General features: G+C 38.8%; 2 protein-coding genes across 4 annotated transcripts in view; one reads left to right on the forward strand and one right to left on the reverse strand.

Annotated features, from left to right (window-relative positions):
- Positions 1–16493, forward strand: part of LOC121962718 (gamma-aminobutyric acid receptor subunit alpha-5-like) — a 270680-nt gene that overhangs the window by 228344 nt on the left and 25843 nt on the right. Inside the window, exons 9-14 of one of the 2 annotated variants that reach the window (XM_088074904.1) lie at positions 3051–3553; positions 4047–4128; positions 4845–4966; positions 7772–7839; positions 8985–9205; positions 15191–15273. In XM_088074904.1, the coding sequence (XP_087931030.1) occupies positions 3529–3553; positions 4047–4128; positions 4845–4966; positions 7772–7839; positions 8985–9205; positions 15191–15273 (601 nt within the window). In that variant the 5' untranslated portion in view covers positions 3051–3528. Of the gene's footprint in view, positions 1–2955; positions 3554–4046; positions 4129–4844; positions 4967–7771; positions 7840–8984; positions 9206–15190; positions 15274–16493 lie in introns of those variants that run through there. The other variant, XM_042512977.2, reaches the window with a different exon arrangement.
- Positions 1–16493, reverse strand: part of LOC121962717 (gamma-aminobutyric acid receptor subunit beta-3-like) — an 81885-nt gene that overhangs the window by 50720 nt on the left and 14672 nt on the right. For both annotated transcript variants that reach the window (XM_088074902.1, XM_088074903.1), the window contains exon 2: positions 81–128. In XM_088074902.1, the coding sequence (XP_087931028.1) occupies positions 81–128 (48 nt within the window). The remainder of the gene's footprint in view (positions 1–80; positions 129–16493) is intronic.

Here is a 16493-nt window from a genome sequence, read left to right on the forward strand (position 1 = left end):
GTGCGCGCGCACCACACACAGTCGGAGAACCTCATTAATAAATCATGTGTGTGTGTTTGTGTTGTTATGACATTTCCTACCTCGTGTCATAGATGGCGAACAACTTCTTGTTTCCGTCAACAGCATTCCTGGAAGAAAAGGGTGATGACATCAGTAATGATAAATTAGCTTTGAGCCAATGAAAACATTAATGGTTTCTATCACAACCTGTAATATAAACAAAGACCTGTTATCCAGAAAGATGAGCTTGAATTTAAGTTTATTAACATTCATGCTCACAGAAAACAACTGAATAAATGCAAATTTTACAATAAAAGATGTAGATCCATATCTATGGCCTATATGAAAATTACTTCATAAAAAAAGATAGAGAGAGAGAATCATAGGATGCTGGGGCAAGTCGCAGCAGCTATGTTAGGATTTAGGACGTTTCTCAGATTTTAGGACATTTCTAGGAATTTAGGACATTAAGGGCTTAGTTTGGACCTCTGTTGAGGGGTGTTGGGTATCCACTGGCACTTTTTTGACAAACAAGCTCTATTTTCATACTTTTTATGCACTCTGACACCCCAGTAAAAAAAAAAAAAAGTAGTAAAACAGTTTCCACTGTGAATCACTTTATTTTTATTGTGAATTAGAAAATGGTTGGAGGGGCCACCCAGCATCTTAATGGGAGCCAGATTTGGCCCACAAGCCATAAGTTGATTATCACTGTCATACTTTTTTTGTACAACCATGCATACAATTAAAAGGCCATTAAAACAGCAGTATACAACACCACAGCCTTATACAGCAGAAACTTTAGGTGTCTAGCTTTTGTTTTATTCAGAAATATTTCGTTTTATTGTAAAATCCCATATGACTTTTAATTTACATTTCATGAGTTAATTTACCCTAAATGAATATTTGTTGTTGTTTTTAGCCTTCCTGATATATTGTGTGTGCTGATTGATCTGTGTGGTCTGTATTCTTCTGCTTCTACCAAGGTTTGTAGCCTGCAGTAAAGCAGGAATATAAAACAGTTGGATGCCTGCAGGGCAAATATTGAAAGGCAGTCGATTTCCTGTGGGAGAGCCCCTCACCCCCACTTTCTCATCTGCACAAACACACACGCGCGCGCGCGCCTCTCCATCTTTCCCCCCTCTTCGCTCACACACTTGTCCAGCCGGTCATCATCACGCTGCGGGAGCTGTCCGCGGTGCTGAAATCAGCCTCCTGAGGGGACACACTGCTGCCCCTCACATTTCCCGGCTGCAGCTCTCCGTCCACAGACCGCACCTCCAGACGGATTAAGGAAAGTGGAGGGAGGTTAAATATGAGGCACTAATTACCGTCTACGAAACATGGAGCTCGGCTACCCTCTTATGGCAACCGTCAGGATGATAACCACTTAGGTTTGAGACTTTATTGAGGAGGACATGAATGGGGAACGGGTGTTTTGACGGCACCTAGTAATAAATTCACAATTATAAAAAAGTCAAAATTAACGAAAATAGTGAGTTGATTAAGCCAGATTAAAGCAGTTTGTTGTTGGTTTTGTGTTATCACACTCAGGACAAGTTTGGTTTCCTCCGTGACATCTTACGGACTCTTTTCAAACAACCCTTTAAAAGTTGGCTCAAAGTAATTAATAAACAGTCTGTTATGTGGTTTGCTAAAAAAAAAAAAAAAAAAAAAAAAAATTATAACAATTGAATATTTCAGATAGTTAGCTTAAAGTAATGTTTTGTAAGCTAGAAGTAATTTTAGCCACATAGCCTAGTTCTTTAAAAAATATCCTAATGAAAACAAAGGTTTAGCTAGCTTAAAGAAATTAATATACACTGTAAGTAAGTAGCTAAAAGTATAATGAATAAACAGTTGAAATGGCTAAAAGTGAAACAAGTTTTACAATTGCTAAAAGTAATAAACATTTAAAATGGTAAGCTAAAAGTAATAGGCAAATGGTTGAAATTGGCTAGTTAGCATAGCTGACAGTTGGCTAATTGATACATTTTTTAAAATGTCTAAGCTAAATTATGGATAAATACGTCAATAGTTGAAATGGATAGCTTAACTAATGGATAAACAGTGGAAACGTAATGGAAATTTGTTTTTAAATAGTTAGCTAAAGTAATATTAATTTAATAGTTAGCCTAGCTAAAAGTAGGGACAAAAACGAATTAAATTGTTAGCTAAAAGTAATGGGAAGTTTAAATAGTTAGCTAGTTATATATGAACTGTTTAAAACAGTGAGCTAAAAATAATGATGAAGACAGTTTAAATGAGAATCTAAAAAAGACAAATTGTTAAATGGCTGAAATGGCGAAGCTATTTTAAAAAATGAAACGGCTGGAAACTATTGATAATTGGTCAAAAAGTAAGCTTAACTCATGGATAATAGTTAAAATTCAAAGTAGCAGATAATGTATTGAAATAGCCAATGACATTTACCTCTTTGATACACGGTTAAAATGACTTAGATGAAATTATTGGACTTTTGAAAAAGTCAGTAAAAGTCATAAAATATGTTTAAATATAGCCTAACTAAACCTCGTGGATATAATGTCCTGCTTCTGCCAGTCCAAATGCAATTGACCACACAGACTTAAACATTAGTGCATTTGTGTTATAACTCCGTACTGTATTTTGATATATTGTTTTTTCTCTTAATGTTGTTGTTGATGTCCATCGGTATATACAGCTTTGTTTAGATGCTGTTGTTGAATAAAATGTGTGCTTTTGCAATACTGTTTGATTATGGTCATGCCAGCAGATATTATTTGAACTGAAAGATATTGATATGTCTCGCATGTAGAGCATTACATTTACATTGTAAAAGAAGTGGTTGCGGTCATGTGACAGTGGTGACAAACGGGTTAAAAAGCACTGGTAGCATCTGCCACTTAAATTACCTTAGTTGCATATAAAGTAAGCGTCGTTTGTGGGACAAGGGTCTGAAACCCCGCACCTTATTTTGTTAACGTCCCCCCACCCCGATCCAGCGCGCCTCCTCCTCCCAGCCCACCAATGGGCAGCACCTATTACCAAATTATTATCCTCTGTTGCAGCACTTCAGTCTCTCGCACCGGCAATAGGCGTTCTCGCAAAAGAGACGGAAAAAAATGTGGAGTGAATCCAGTCTGCTTCTGCGAGGCTGGCGGATCAGAGCGAAGAGGCAGCCCGTGTGATGCTGGCGCCGCCGCCGCCGCCGCCGCTGCTGCTGCTGCTGCAACACCTCTGGAGGCGATGCAGGAGACGCGGTGCAGCAGGCACTAAAGAAGGAAGGCGGTGTAGCCTATAGGAGGAGAAGACCAGACAGACTACTACAACACCGCCTGATGGGGAAGCGCTGACTGAGAGAGAGAGAGAAGAAAGAGAGAGAGGAGAGAGAGAAACAGCGCATGGTGGAGAAGAAGGAGTGGAGACAACCGAAGAGCACGGGGATTAGGTGGTTGAACCCGTGATCGCCCAGTTTCAGCACCGCCGACGGAGACCCCAAGCATCCAGTCGCTGTTTTTTGGGGAAGAAAAGCCCCAAAAATAAACCATGGTGGTGACGGATCTGCAATCAGGTAGCCCCCCCTTTTCCCTCTGGGTTTTTATAATTAGACATAGCATGGTGAATAGGACTGAGAATGAGACTGATGTTTTTGGTGATGGGGAAAAGGTGATTGTGGAGGAGAGGGGAAGGGGAAGGGGGGTTGGCCCGTATGAATTGTAATGCGCTTGAATCAAACGCAGTGGGAGATTTACACAATGGGGAAAACACTGCAGAAAACAATGCCCCTATTAGATGTATTTCTCTGATCCCACATCAGCATTCATAGCATGTGTGATGTTTGGATGTTTAAGAGTTGCAGCCTCATTGAGCAGATTGTCCCGCCGCTTGATTTACTGATTCCTGTAATGGTCTGCCTCTGTATGCAGCGGGGTGAAGAGTTTCTTTGTGTGAGTTGGGCTGCCCTGTTAGGATTGCTAGACCATTATTTATGCAGTGGCTATGATATTTGGTGTTTTTCTGATGCAATTTTGTTCTTTTTTTCCGTCTGTGGATGTGTGTTACAGCTCTAAACAACAAAGTGAGCAGGATTTCAGTCATGGCGAGGCTCGTGCTTTCCCTCCTGCTCCTGTGTGGATGCCAAAATAGGTAAACCAAGAGATAAAAAGCAACTTAAAGTGTATTAATTATGAGAGCAAAATGTTTTTGCTCTCATAATTAATTTTTTTTTGCTTGATGACATTCAAGTGTAAGTTTAATTTTCAGTTGCAATCACAAATTCGTATTGCTCCAATTCTATTCATACATATGTGTTTGCTGAGGATTCCTGCTAGCTCTGCCCTCTTCTCTTGATCGCATATCCCATCTGCACTCTGCTACATCACTGCTTAAGTGGCTGTCCTGCACTCAAGGAAAGTGAACAAGATCTTTGGGCGATGCTGTCAGTAAATCACTGGAATAGTCCACTCTCATCTGAGTAGATCAATGGCTTTTAGATCATATGTTCAAACCTAGCTTCCTGTGCATGAACACAGTGTTCTTCGTTTAAAAAAAAAAAAAAGGAGTCATTTTCCTCATTTCCCAGCTACAGAGACTGTGCTCATCCAGACATAATGCCTCGCTTCTTGCCATATTTAGCGAGGGGAACTCATTTGTTTATATTTGGATCACATGTCAAAGCCTTAATTATCTCTACTGGTAGTTGTAAGCAGTGCTTATGTTCAATAATTAATCACAACAAGGCTGTCCTTAATACGGCGAGCTAATTAATCACAATAACCATGTCACATTTGACGTCCTGCAGTTTAACCAACGCCGGGATGTTGTGAGTGTCTTTACTCGTGTTCCCTTGTCTCCTCTCCCAGTTTGTGCCAGTCCACGGAGGCTCAGAAGGAGGCGGCCGCCAATGACAACAGCACAGTTTTCACCCGGATCCTGGACGGGCTCCTGCATGGTTATGACAACAGGCTTCGGCCAGGACTTGGAGGTTTGTTGGGGATCTTATTTCTCATTCTAGCACCTTGAGTCTTGATTCTAATATCATAATGCCAAAGTGGAGCCCCTGGGCATGCTAACCTAACCCGCTAACCTGGACTCTGCTGTGGGAGGCCCCATTTCTTGCTGTGATTTCATGCACTGATTCATGGGAAATTGCTGGAAGACTGGCAGATTCATGGGTAGAAAATGTGTGAGCAGATGTGAAATTCTGCCTCCGTGTCAGCTGAGGTGAAAACACGTTTCAGATGCTGTTGTTGTTTTTGTCTGAGGACCATGAATGCATGTCGTCTTTTCTTGTACACCTGGTAAATTGGATCTTTCTGTGTTCTGTTTTGGACTGTCCAGACAAAACAACATTTAAAGACATCCCCTTGGACATTTTTCTAGATTTTCTGACATGTAGACTAAGTGATTAATTGCCGAATAGTAAAAAAAAAAAAAAGAAAGACAAAAAATCCCTTTAAACTTATGTAGCTTAATGTAAAGTTTTGCTGTTTTATCATTGTAAATTGAATCTCTTTCTGGTTTGGACTGTTGTTCAGACAAAACAACATTTAAAAACATTACGTTGGATATTTGTCTCTATTTTCTGACATATATACTACACATATATCCCTTCTTGTACACCACTGGCAGGGAGAGTAAATCAATCAAGCCACTGAATTCAGTGGTGTTTTATTCACGCTCTTCACCCTGGCAACAGGAGATAACCTTGAGAGCCGACAAACTGCCATTCAAAGATGGAGATTTCTTTTTCTAAGGGCCCCGCTGAAATAAAAGCTTTTCATGTTCACCACCCCTACCTCCTCGTTCTCTAATGGTGAGGCACTTACTGCATTTATTTCACTAATTTTCCCACCAGCTCTTTTATTCTGTCTTCGTGACTCTGGTCCTCACTTCAATTTCTTCGCCATGTACATACAGTGCTCGTCCCATAATGGGAAGACACCGGGCTTCTTCATGCCGTGATGTGTCATGGCAAAAGCCTGCTCTCACATCCTGGTAACGGTTGCTACCCTTGACAAGAGGGCCTATAAATACATACCAGAAAATCATTCAGGCCTTCGTTCAGCATTCAACAAGCTGCTCTCCACCAGCGCGGCCAATCCCGGCTCGCCACCGCCAGATTTATATGCATAACAGAGATTTTGTTGGCTTTGTGGGTACAAGCGCAGAAGAAACAATGTGCTACCTTTTTCACATCATCTTCAGGTGAAATGCATTGTGAGAGACGTTATGGAAATGTCTGGATTGATATGAATACTGATGTGGCGTATTGTCAAAGCCGTTCCATCTGAACTGAGATGGATCTCACCAGTCGATCTGTGTGGCAATAAAAGAAACTTATCCTTGAAAGGTTTGTTCTGTAGCTGCCATTCAACTAAGGATTTTAAAAGCCAGTGTTGATGCTGACTTTTATTGCCCAATTTCTTTAAAATTGACTGTTTTTTTCCAAAAGTTATAAGCAGCCAGTTTTTTTGAAAGTTTTTTTTTTATGGTGTAATGCTTCCAAACTAAAGCTGCAGCTCTTCGTCTTAAAGTGGAATGACAGAAAATGAACTGGCAACTATTCTCATAATCGATTATTGTTAAAGTAATTTTATAAGCCAAAAAAAAATTGAAATTTGTGGAGAAGAATGTAAAGTGCTGGTGTTTTTATTATCGTTCATTGAATCACTTTTTGTTTAGGACTGTCGCACAGGTAAAACAGCATTTTAAAAAATAATTTTGGACATTTTTCACTATTTTCTGTCATACACTAAGTGATGTATTTATTAATCTTTTACATGTTTTTTTTTTAGCAAAAAAAGCTTAAGATGTATGTATGATGATATAAAGCTATGCTGTTTTTATCATTGTACATGGAATATTTATCTGCTCAGTTTTGGACTTTTCAGACAAAAGAAAATTAAAGACATCACCGTGGACGTTTTTCTAGGTTGTCTGACATGTAGACTAAGTGATTAATGGATATATTGTTAAAGTAATGTTAAAAAATCAAAATTCATGTAATTAGGTGTAAAGTTTTGCTGTTTTTTTTTTTTTAGAATTGATAAATTAATCTTTTTTTTCTGTTTTGGACTTTTGTTCAGAAAAAACTAAAATTGGCAAATTAATCTTTTTTTCTGTTTTGGACTTTTGTTCAGAAAAAACTAAAATTAAAGACATGACGTTGAACCTTTTCCAATATATAGACAACACGATAATCATGTCGTGATCGTGTGACATATTTGAGCAACAAAACCTTCAAAATTGTCTTGTTAGAGGTAAAGTTTTGCTGTTTTTTCTCATTATCAATTGAATATCATTCTGTTTTGGACTGTTAGTCAGAATAAAAATGAAATTAAAGACATCAAACATTTTTCACTATTTTCGACATGTAGACTATGTGATAACTGATTCATCTTGAAAATAGTCAGGAGAGTAATTGATGAAGAAACTTATTCTTAGTTGCAGCTCTTTAAAAACTCCACTGAGCAGTTAAAATGCAAAATATATACAGTAAATGTACTTTAACATCAGTTTAAGCAGATGTTTATGTGGCTATGGTCACGGGAAAATTAGTGAAAATGAAAGTTCCCTGCTACTCTTTATCTTTTTATTTGGGGAAAGAAATGCCCAATTTCTAAATATTGATCGGGCATGTCCCATGCATCCCCCCCTCCGAAATTTGCATTTACGCCGCTATGGGTCATATTTTTTTCCAATTTAATTAATTTTAAATTGTGTTTCTTCTGATTGCCTTTTTGTGACCTCTCCACAACTCACACACTCTCATTTGCACTCTCAACAGAAAACGTCACCGAAATCAAGACGAATATTTTTGTCACCAGCTTCGGCCCGGTGTCTGACACAGAGATGGTGAGTTCATGTGCTGCGAACACCTCAGACACACAGACAAAAAGACTGGCTGAGGTGGACAGACGCGCACACACGTCTCCAAAGTGCGTATTTTTAGATGGAAACATATATTTACATTTCATGAGATAGATACCACGGCTCACGCTGTGCCCTGGAGGTGCGCTCAGGTCCTACAGCTGTCTGTCAAGATTCTTGTAATTGAGAGCAAATGAATGTGGATAACTTAAACATTTAAGATTTAATGCAATGTGGCTGGCCTATTCCAACTTGTTCCAAATGATTCCTCCCTTTATTAATCCATTCTCTTATGAACTATAAGGTTCCACTTGGATAGCAAAATGCATTAAACCTCCTCTTTCATTAAATCCTCTATTACACCCTGCCATATCCCTGGCACACTTTGACACAGCAGTTGCCACTTCCCTATAATTGACTTGAAAAAGGTATCGACAAGGGCGCATGATTGATTAATGAAATGTGGCAAGAGACTTGAATGGTTTTGCGGTCCATAGAAGCCCATATGTCAGCCTGCTAACAGCATCATTATTCTGCGGGATGGAGTATTTGTTTCTTGTTCGTTTCTTGTTGTTTTTCGGGTCGATATTTCACGCGCGAGCAAATTTATGATGGATTTCTGTTCCGCCATGTTTGATCACCATCGCTGCAAAATCTTAGTGGGTTTATGAAGTCATAAAGGAGGAGTTTCTGTCACGGCAAGCACAATGTTGGAGCATTTATGCTTATTGACAGTTGACTGTAAAGAGTTAGATTTTCTCTCTTTATGCACTCATTTGTAGCTCTGAATTGTGACAGGAAAATGCCACAAAAGCTCCAATTGGAGTGTGGAAGTACCCCAATCTCATGAGGCTGCAACTTTAAATTTCTGATTTGGGTAAATGCTCTGAAACTTGAGAGTGAAACAGACGCAATGAACCAGAGGAATCCAGAAGAGGATCTTTTGCCTTTGGCATCCCTTCAGCATGTTTTGGGATGAAATGATCAGAGAGCAGACAGATTGGTAAACATGGGAGCAGTGTGAACTTCACTGACATCACATTACATAACTCTCACTACTATTTCGGGGCTCATATTTTCCATTTTTCCCAGCAGAACTCTCTGCAACCTGTCTTTTGCTCTCGTCTCAGGAATATACCATAGACGTGTTCTTCCGACAGAGCTGGAAGGACGAGCGTCTGTGCTTCAAAGGGCCCATGGAGATGCTACCGTTAAACAACCTTCTGGCCAGCAACATCTGGACCCCCGATACCTTCTTTCTGAACGGCAAGAAGTCTATCGCTCATAACATGACCACGCCCAACAAGCTGCTGAGGCTGAAAGATGACGGCACATTGCTGTACACCATGAGGTACATGCCGACACACATGTATTTACACGAACATGCTCTACATCTGAAAGGACTGAATGATGAGTTAGGAGTAATTTTAAACGCCTTTTAGTGTACAAGGTTAGAAGGCACTTGTTGCATTTTATTTCCGTAATTAACCACAGAGAAGTACGCTTAGCTGCACAATGCTGAGCTTCAAGGTGCAGTGTCTCTATGCTAATATTGACGTACCAAATTCTTTAATCAAGTGGAGGACGCCTCCTGTTTATGTGTGCTGTTGCAGCTTTTATTGGATGTTAATGCAGGGACGATTTTTGAGAGTACATGGAAATGAAAAAAAAACAAAACAGCTAGCAAGGCCAACAAAATACACAATACAGCTTGGAACTGTGAGTCACTCACTGAGGGCTGTTATCACTGTTTTCTCTCTCAGTCTGCAGGAGAATAGTGTCACCAAGTGGCCGATTACAGGCATTTGATTTGTCCTGCACAAAGCTGTATTACAGTAATATAGAAGACATGTTTCTTTCAAATACTGTATTTCCTCCAATTCTTTTAGTTTAAATGTATAACTCATATTGAGACTTTTTTGAGAAATTGTGAAAAAATAAGATGATCTTTTCATTTAAATAGAAATGGGTGCAGATAAACAAAAAAAGTAAATATTAAAAATACATAAAATAAGAGGTGTATACTCAACTAGAAAAGGCGTAGAAGTTACTGATATGAACTAACGGCTCTAGTCAAACAATGCCTGCATTCAGTCCTCTGTAAAATTCCTGTTACTTTCGGAGTCACTCTTCTCGTCAAACTATCAGTTTAGTGTCTGCTTTGTTGGCATATTTGCATTTCCGAGGAGAGCAAAAGCATGAGTCGCCCTATTTTGTTATTCTCCCTCTGACTGGCAACTTCTTGTTGCCTTTGTTGGTTGGATTTAACAGGGTTAGGCAGAAGACGTGAGATTGGTTAGGGTTGATGCGAAGCCAATCAGAGGCAGAGTGAGGTGTGTCTTAGGAAATGCAAATTTGCACTCGGTTAGCACAAACTTCAAAACGTCTCAAGTCTGTTGTTAAACCAGTTAATAATTGTTTAAATGACCTTACTACATCTTACTACATTTTTCTCAATATTGAGATATTCATGTATTCCTGTTCTGTGACAACTTGTTAATGTTATGTGTTATTTTTTCTTTAAGATAGATGCATGTTTTGACTTTTTATTTAGAAAACAGAAAGGTTTATATCATTTTTTCTTGTTGAATGGATAAATGTTGAAGCTCAGTATCTCAAAATGCGGATAAAACTGAATAATTCTTGGTTGACGGTTAGCCATGTGATGCCAACAGAAAGCTCTGTCACTTTGTGTGCAACTGGTCATACTCGCAGAGCTCACACTCGTGCAGCACCGACTATAACCCATACAGGATATTGCTTTAAGGGCACTAGTATTGGTACTGGTATTATCAATAAAACAGTCTGAAAAGTTCAGAAAATGACAACACTTAACTATAAAACCAGGAGAAGACAACACTTATGATATTACAATATCCAAAATCGATAGACGATATGTAGTATCACAATATCGATTTGTTGCCCAGCCCTATATAGTATGGTTAGTAAAGTATAGTCTGTATGGTTTATGGTAAATTTGAATACCAAATGGCAGTGTCTCTTTAACTGTTGGGTTTTGAAGAGAAAAAAAAAACTACAGAGGGAGCTCATCAATTATGGAAAGCAGCCTCATTGTGAACTATAGTTTTTGGCAGTGATGTATTGAACTGTAGTTTTTGGCAGTAATGCAGTGGTAATTTAGAAAAAAAAAAAAAAAAAAACGGCCAACAACCAGATGGTGATCACTCTAAACTAAACAACCAGTGTTTACAACTTAAAAAGCTTAATAACCGAGAAAAAGAAATTGAGTCTCGATAAAGTGGCTCTAAGAGGGACAAATAGTTGTTTCTGTTTGCTAGAACAGTAGCGTAACCACCAGGACTCGCTGCGACCTTTGCACCAGAGAATTAGAATAATTCTGTGCTTATCCTCAGGAGTTACTGTAGCTGCAGGACTTAAGAGTGACTGTATCACGGATGAGAGCACTCTATCTGATACCAGTGCCACCCACAGGGGGAATCATGCTGGATAGAGGACAGATTATCCATATGCAACCACCCTGACATATATACATATCTAAAGAAGGACATATTTATAGCCAGCTCCTTGTCACATGCATCGGACACACACGTGAACACACACTGCGGGTGTCGGGGATGTTGTCTGCACTAATCAGTTATAGTGACACTCAACTTTGACCTTAAGGCTTAACGAGTGAGGGATTGTGTGAATGTACACGCGTTTATTTCCATATGTGTCATCTCATGGAAATCTGTGCATATGTCTGAATGCATGCATGTATACATGTGTGCGCATGACAGAGAGATAGAGAGAGAGAGAGCTTCGGTAATCTAAAAATGGCATCAGATTCCAGTTGAAACAAAGCAGCAGTAGGTTGCTTTTAATCGTCTAATTGTTACAGTACTGTGCTTGTCATTACCAGCCGAGCTGAACCACAGGCAGCAGCCCTGTTTTTATTTCCTGTAGAAACACACACAAACACACACATACACACAGGCCATCTGCGTACTTGCAGGTTATAGTTAACTCAACAGCAGTTTATTTTGTTTGTCTGTATGCCTGTTTGCATGATATGTTTTTCAGTTTCACAGTTTGTATCAATAGAAGGCAAAGCTTTTATTTTAATTTTTTTGCAGTATTTTTTTTAAATCTAACTAATACTAATTATAATACATTTTTTCAAAACAGAAAACTACTGAAAAATTTTATATTTTAGCTGGAAAATTAGAAAAAGATTTTACATTACACGTAGCTGTAGTCATTTACATTATTTACTCTGACGTGCTGTAAAGAATCATTTGAGGCTATAAGCTTGATTAACTGCCGACCCTGCTCTGCTTTTATTTTAATTATTATTGTGTTTTTTTTAAATACTATCATTGTTTTTAACCTTTTTTTATGTAGGTTGTCATTATTGCTATAATATTTAAAATAAAAGTCAGGTTATTCATTTACAGATAACATCTACAATGTTACAGCGTTTTGTACAATTTAAAAAAAAAAAAGAAAGACAGAAAAGTACTGTAAAAAATATATATATATATACACATATATATGTATATATGTGTGTGTGTGTGTGTGTGTGTGTGTGTGTGTGTAAAAAATATACATATATACATTTTTTACACATATGTGTGTGTAAAAAAAGATATATATATTTTTTTTTTTTTGGGGGGGTAAAATCAGTATAAGGAGTATAAGGAGTTTGAGCACCACATGTGTACATCCCCATAAGATTCACCCACACAGACACACGTTCAACACAGATACTACAGCTAAAACATGTACAATCCACACTTGTAAGCAGAGGCACAGACATCCTGTCACATTACAAACATGAAATCCTCTCCCACACATGCACCATTTCCACATCACGTATGGGTGTCAGTGAAAGCACCTCTCTCATGTCGTTTGACAAGCATTACTCTGAGGAGGAGCGGCTGGTTTTTATGGAGCAAATTTCTATGCATTTGTCTGCGTGGATAATTCATACTACGCCCCTGTTCACAACCATCCATGAGCTTAATGCACACAGAGCTTGATGGCGGCCCATTATAGCCGGATACCAGAAAGGCTGCAACATGTACAGCTGGTTGAAGCCTTTATATCGCAGCAGAGAGAGAGCATAACACACCATTATCGTTAAGTACAGCTGAGTTGCCATTCATGCTCATAGTGATGGCCTTCTATCTTAGTGGCCTTTTATCTTACACTGACAATTCATAGGATTTACAATGACTTATTTAACCCTTTCTCATGTTTTAACACCATTTTTTCTTTCACACCTTTGATATATTATATAGGACCAGCTCCTGTGATGGCGATTGTATGTGATAATAGTTAAAAATGTGCTAGTTAGTGTGAAAAGACAGATGGTGCAGCATGCTGGTTGATAGCACAAAGCTGCTGGACTCAAAACTCAGCCCTCTTCTCTTTCGTCACGTCGTCCAAGTTCTCGACTTTTCTGCAAGGTCAGGCGTATTGGAAACTTTAGATTTCCCAGCGGCATCAAGGTCTGTGTGCTGGTCTGTTTCTGGCGCCTTACCCCTGTGATTTACCGCTTTCCATTCAGTCCACACCGGCTGGACAGAACCACAGGACTTATTCCAATCTGCTATTTTACCCCTGATATTTAAATTAAAACTGCAACACTTTAAAGGGGCTGATTTTCTGGCACTAATCACACCCTATATTAACAATCACTATCTTTACAGGCATCCCTGCCAACAGGGAAGGCCACATGAATAATTAGAACATGCTATGCATAGCCAACAGCCATGTTCTCATTTATTTATCCCAAAGACACTCTCCCCTCTCCTCCACACACAATCCTTCAGCTGTTTTAGACACAATAATGCAATTGAGTTATCCCGCAGTCATGTGGAAAGCAAGCTGAGCCCCAAAACAGTCGACTCTGTGGGGACCGGAGGTGGCCTCTTATCCCACTTTGCCATGCTTCACTCGCTTTAATGATATAATTGGGGGAAACCTCCAGCGGTGGGTACATACATGCAGGAGGTTTTGGAGCATAAAAAAATATGACCCAGGAGGATTTTGCCACATCTTGGTGACACAGATTGTATCATAGTTCACTGAAGGAGAAATCTTTTACTGTGGCTAATGTTGAGGTATGCCTGAGTGGTTAAAGAAGAGCGCCTTTAATGTAGTCAACGTGTTTTTTTGTGTGCTGGTTTCCACACCAATTATTTCCTCTTCATTCAGCCCATTAAGTTCAGTGAGTCCACATCATAATATCACTGTATTACTGTTTATCATCATGCAATGAACAAGAATACCCACAACAGCCTTGATTCAATCTGGGGCAGATTGCAAAAAAAAGGAAGAGCTATCAGGGTTCCCACGATCATGGTAAACCAGGGAAAGTCATGGAATTTTGCAATCACATTTTCCAAGCCTGAAAAAAGTCATGAAACTAGTAAAAATCAAAAAGGTTATTGAAAAATCATGGAAATGTGTTGTGTGTAATAAGTTTAATAACATTCATGTAATTGTTATGTAATTTCTGACAGTCCTTGAACATACCATGGGGGATACTGAAATTATGTTTGAATAGAGTTTGAATCTTACATGTTTGAAAAACGGCAGGCAAGTGAGGTAAGAAAAAAAATATAGTGGGTCTTGAAGAATCATAGAAAAGTTTTGAAATTTTGTCTATCACAATGTGTGGGAATCTGAATTATTGTGTTTGCATGCTTGATTCTCTTCATCATTTCAGGAGGTACCATGACAGCAGCTAAAATGACAACAGCACATTGTAAATGACGGGCAGAAAATTAGATTTGAAAATTATTTATGTGCTTATGATAGACTGAATAAATCTAAATGCAGGAAATAAACTTCACCTCAAGTCCTCCACGTTAATGGTGCCAAATATGAGATAGAGATAAGATTATGCGTAATATTCTTATTTGTGCAAAATGGAAAATGGCTGGTAAGAAAGGTTGCCCCAAGGATCATTACCAAAGTTCCTCTATCTTTTCAGGAGAGACAAATAACACAGAAACTGTGTGACCAGCAGGTGGTAGCATTGCCATTGTATTGCTGCTGAGAGAGGGGGTGGAGGTCGAAGTGACAAGCATGTAACTGTAATCATTTTGCTGCTTTAACAGAAAATCTCTCCCTTCTTACAGCAATTAATGTCCTTTTTTATCTTGTTTAAAGGTTATTACTGCAAAGACACTAAAGCTGTGACCTTTCTTATATTTGTTTCGGCAGCCTGTAATTTAAGTGATTCAGCAATTGCTGATCCTGTAATTGCACAGTGCTCTGTATACACACCCACTTAAATGTTCAAAGGTGGTAAATGCCAAACAACACGAGATTAATGGGTAAATTGTGTGTGTTTTTGCCTCAGACTGACCATATCAGCAGAATGCCCCATGCAGCTGGAGGATTTCCCCATGGATGCACACGCCTGCCCCCTCAAGTTTGGCAGCTGTGAGTAAAATCTCTGAATTTCTGCTTTTACACTCATCTTCACTGTACACTAATCCCAGCTATTGTGATAAACAATGATGATAATCAGTCCAACGCAATGAAATCTAAATTTAGAGAACAACAGGAAATCATTTTGAGTTAATTGATAGAATGCTGCTGCGGAGATTTAGTTGAAAAGTCATTATCTGGTGCAGATTGCCGACTTTGCTTTCCTTACATAAAATCTATGATTGTCAAGTTTGCGTTGAAAGCTTTTAGCAAAGATGCTAAGCTATTGTTACAGTAGCATAAGTGAAGTAAAGCAAAATGACTTAGTAATGTGGAGCAAGGGAAAATAAGTTTGCTAATGTTCAGTGCTGTCCTAACACATTCTGCAAGCTTCCCCTCGTACCCCCATTAAGAAAAAATAGAAATGATAATAATAACAACAATAATAAAAAACAGGGTCCAAAATTAACTCCCACCAAGCATCAAATGCAGGTAGATTTTTTGTTTGGTGAGTAAATCTCTCTGACCAAAATAGTCACATAATAAGAGACGATGCAGAGAGTCTCTAACACCTCTTAGTGTCTTACGGCCGTGCTGCTCCTGTCCTCTGCTGTGTGTCTGTGTCCGAGATGACTGACACTAACAGCGACAGGGACTTAATGGTGCATTCAGGTGCACCAAGTAAACTCTGGAGTCAAAGAATGTTAAAAAAAACACATTTGTGATTAGTTTCTTGTACTTTGGTGACAGAATTTGAATTATTAGATGCTTAAATTATAACAATCAATACCCCACTCATTAACTCTAAGAAGGCAGATTTTTTTTTTTTTTTTTTCAAAAATTAAATTAAGCTGTTGTCAACCAACCACATGATATACTTCAACAGGTCCACAAGAGTTTTTACTGCAGCACTTTTAAATAATTAGAGACTGAAGTCATACCCTATATGTGGCTGCCTGTTGGAAGATCCACTACAGCTGCTGGTCATAACAGACCATCTAAACCTGTAGCAGCAAAAAATAAGTGCAATGAAGTGAGCAATGGTGCATTTTATTGCTCCTGAATTTCAAGGTGTGTTATTTTAAGTTTTTAAGCATCAAAACCTTGACTGTGTCATTTGATGCAGTGTGCAAAACCCGAACGAAAAAGTATGAGTTTAAGAAGATGTGCATGCTCACTGACTGAGATCAACAGACAGTAGTCAGCAAAGTCTGCTGCTTCCCAGGGTAGAC

This window comes from Plectropomus leopardus, chromosome 24 (genome assembly GCF_026936395.1).
Source record: "Plectropomus leopardus strain MGB_pleo_1.0 chromosome 24, ASM2693639v1, whole genome shotgun sequence".
Classification (NCBI taxonomy): Eukaryota; Metazoa; Chordata; class Actinopteri; order Perciformes; family Serranidae; genus Plectropomus; species Plectropomus leopardus.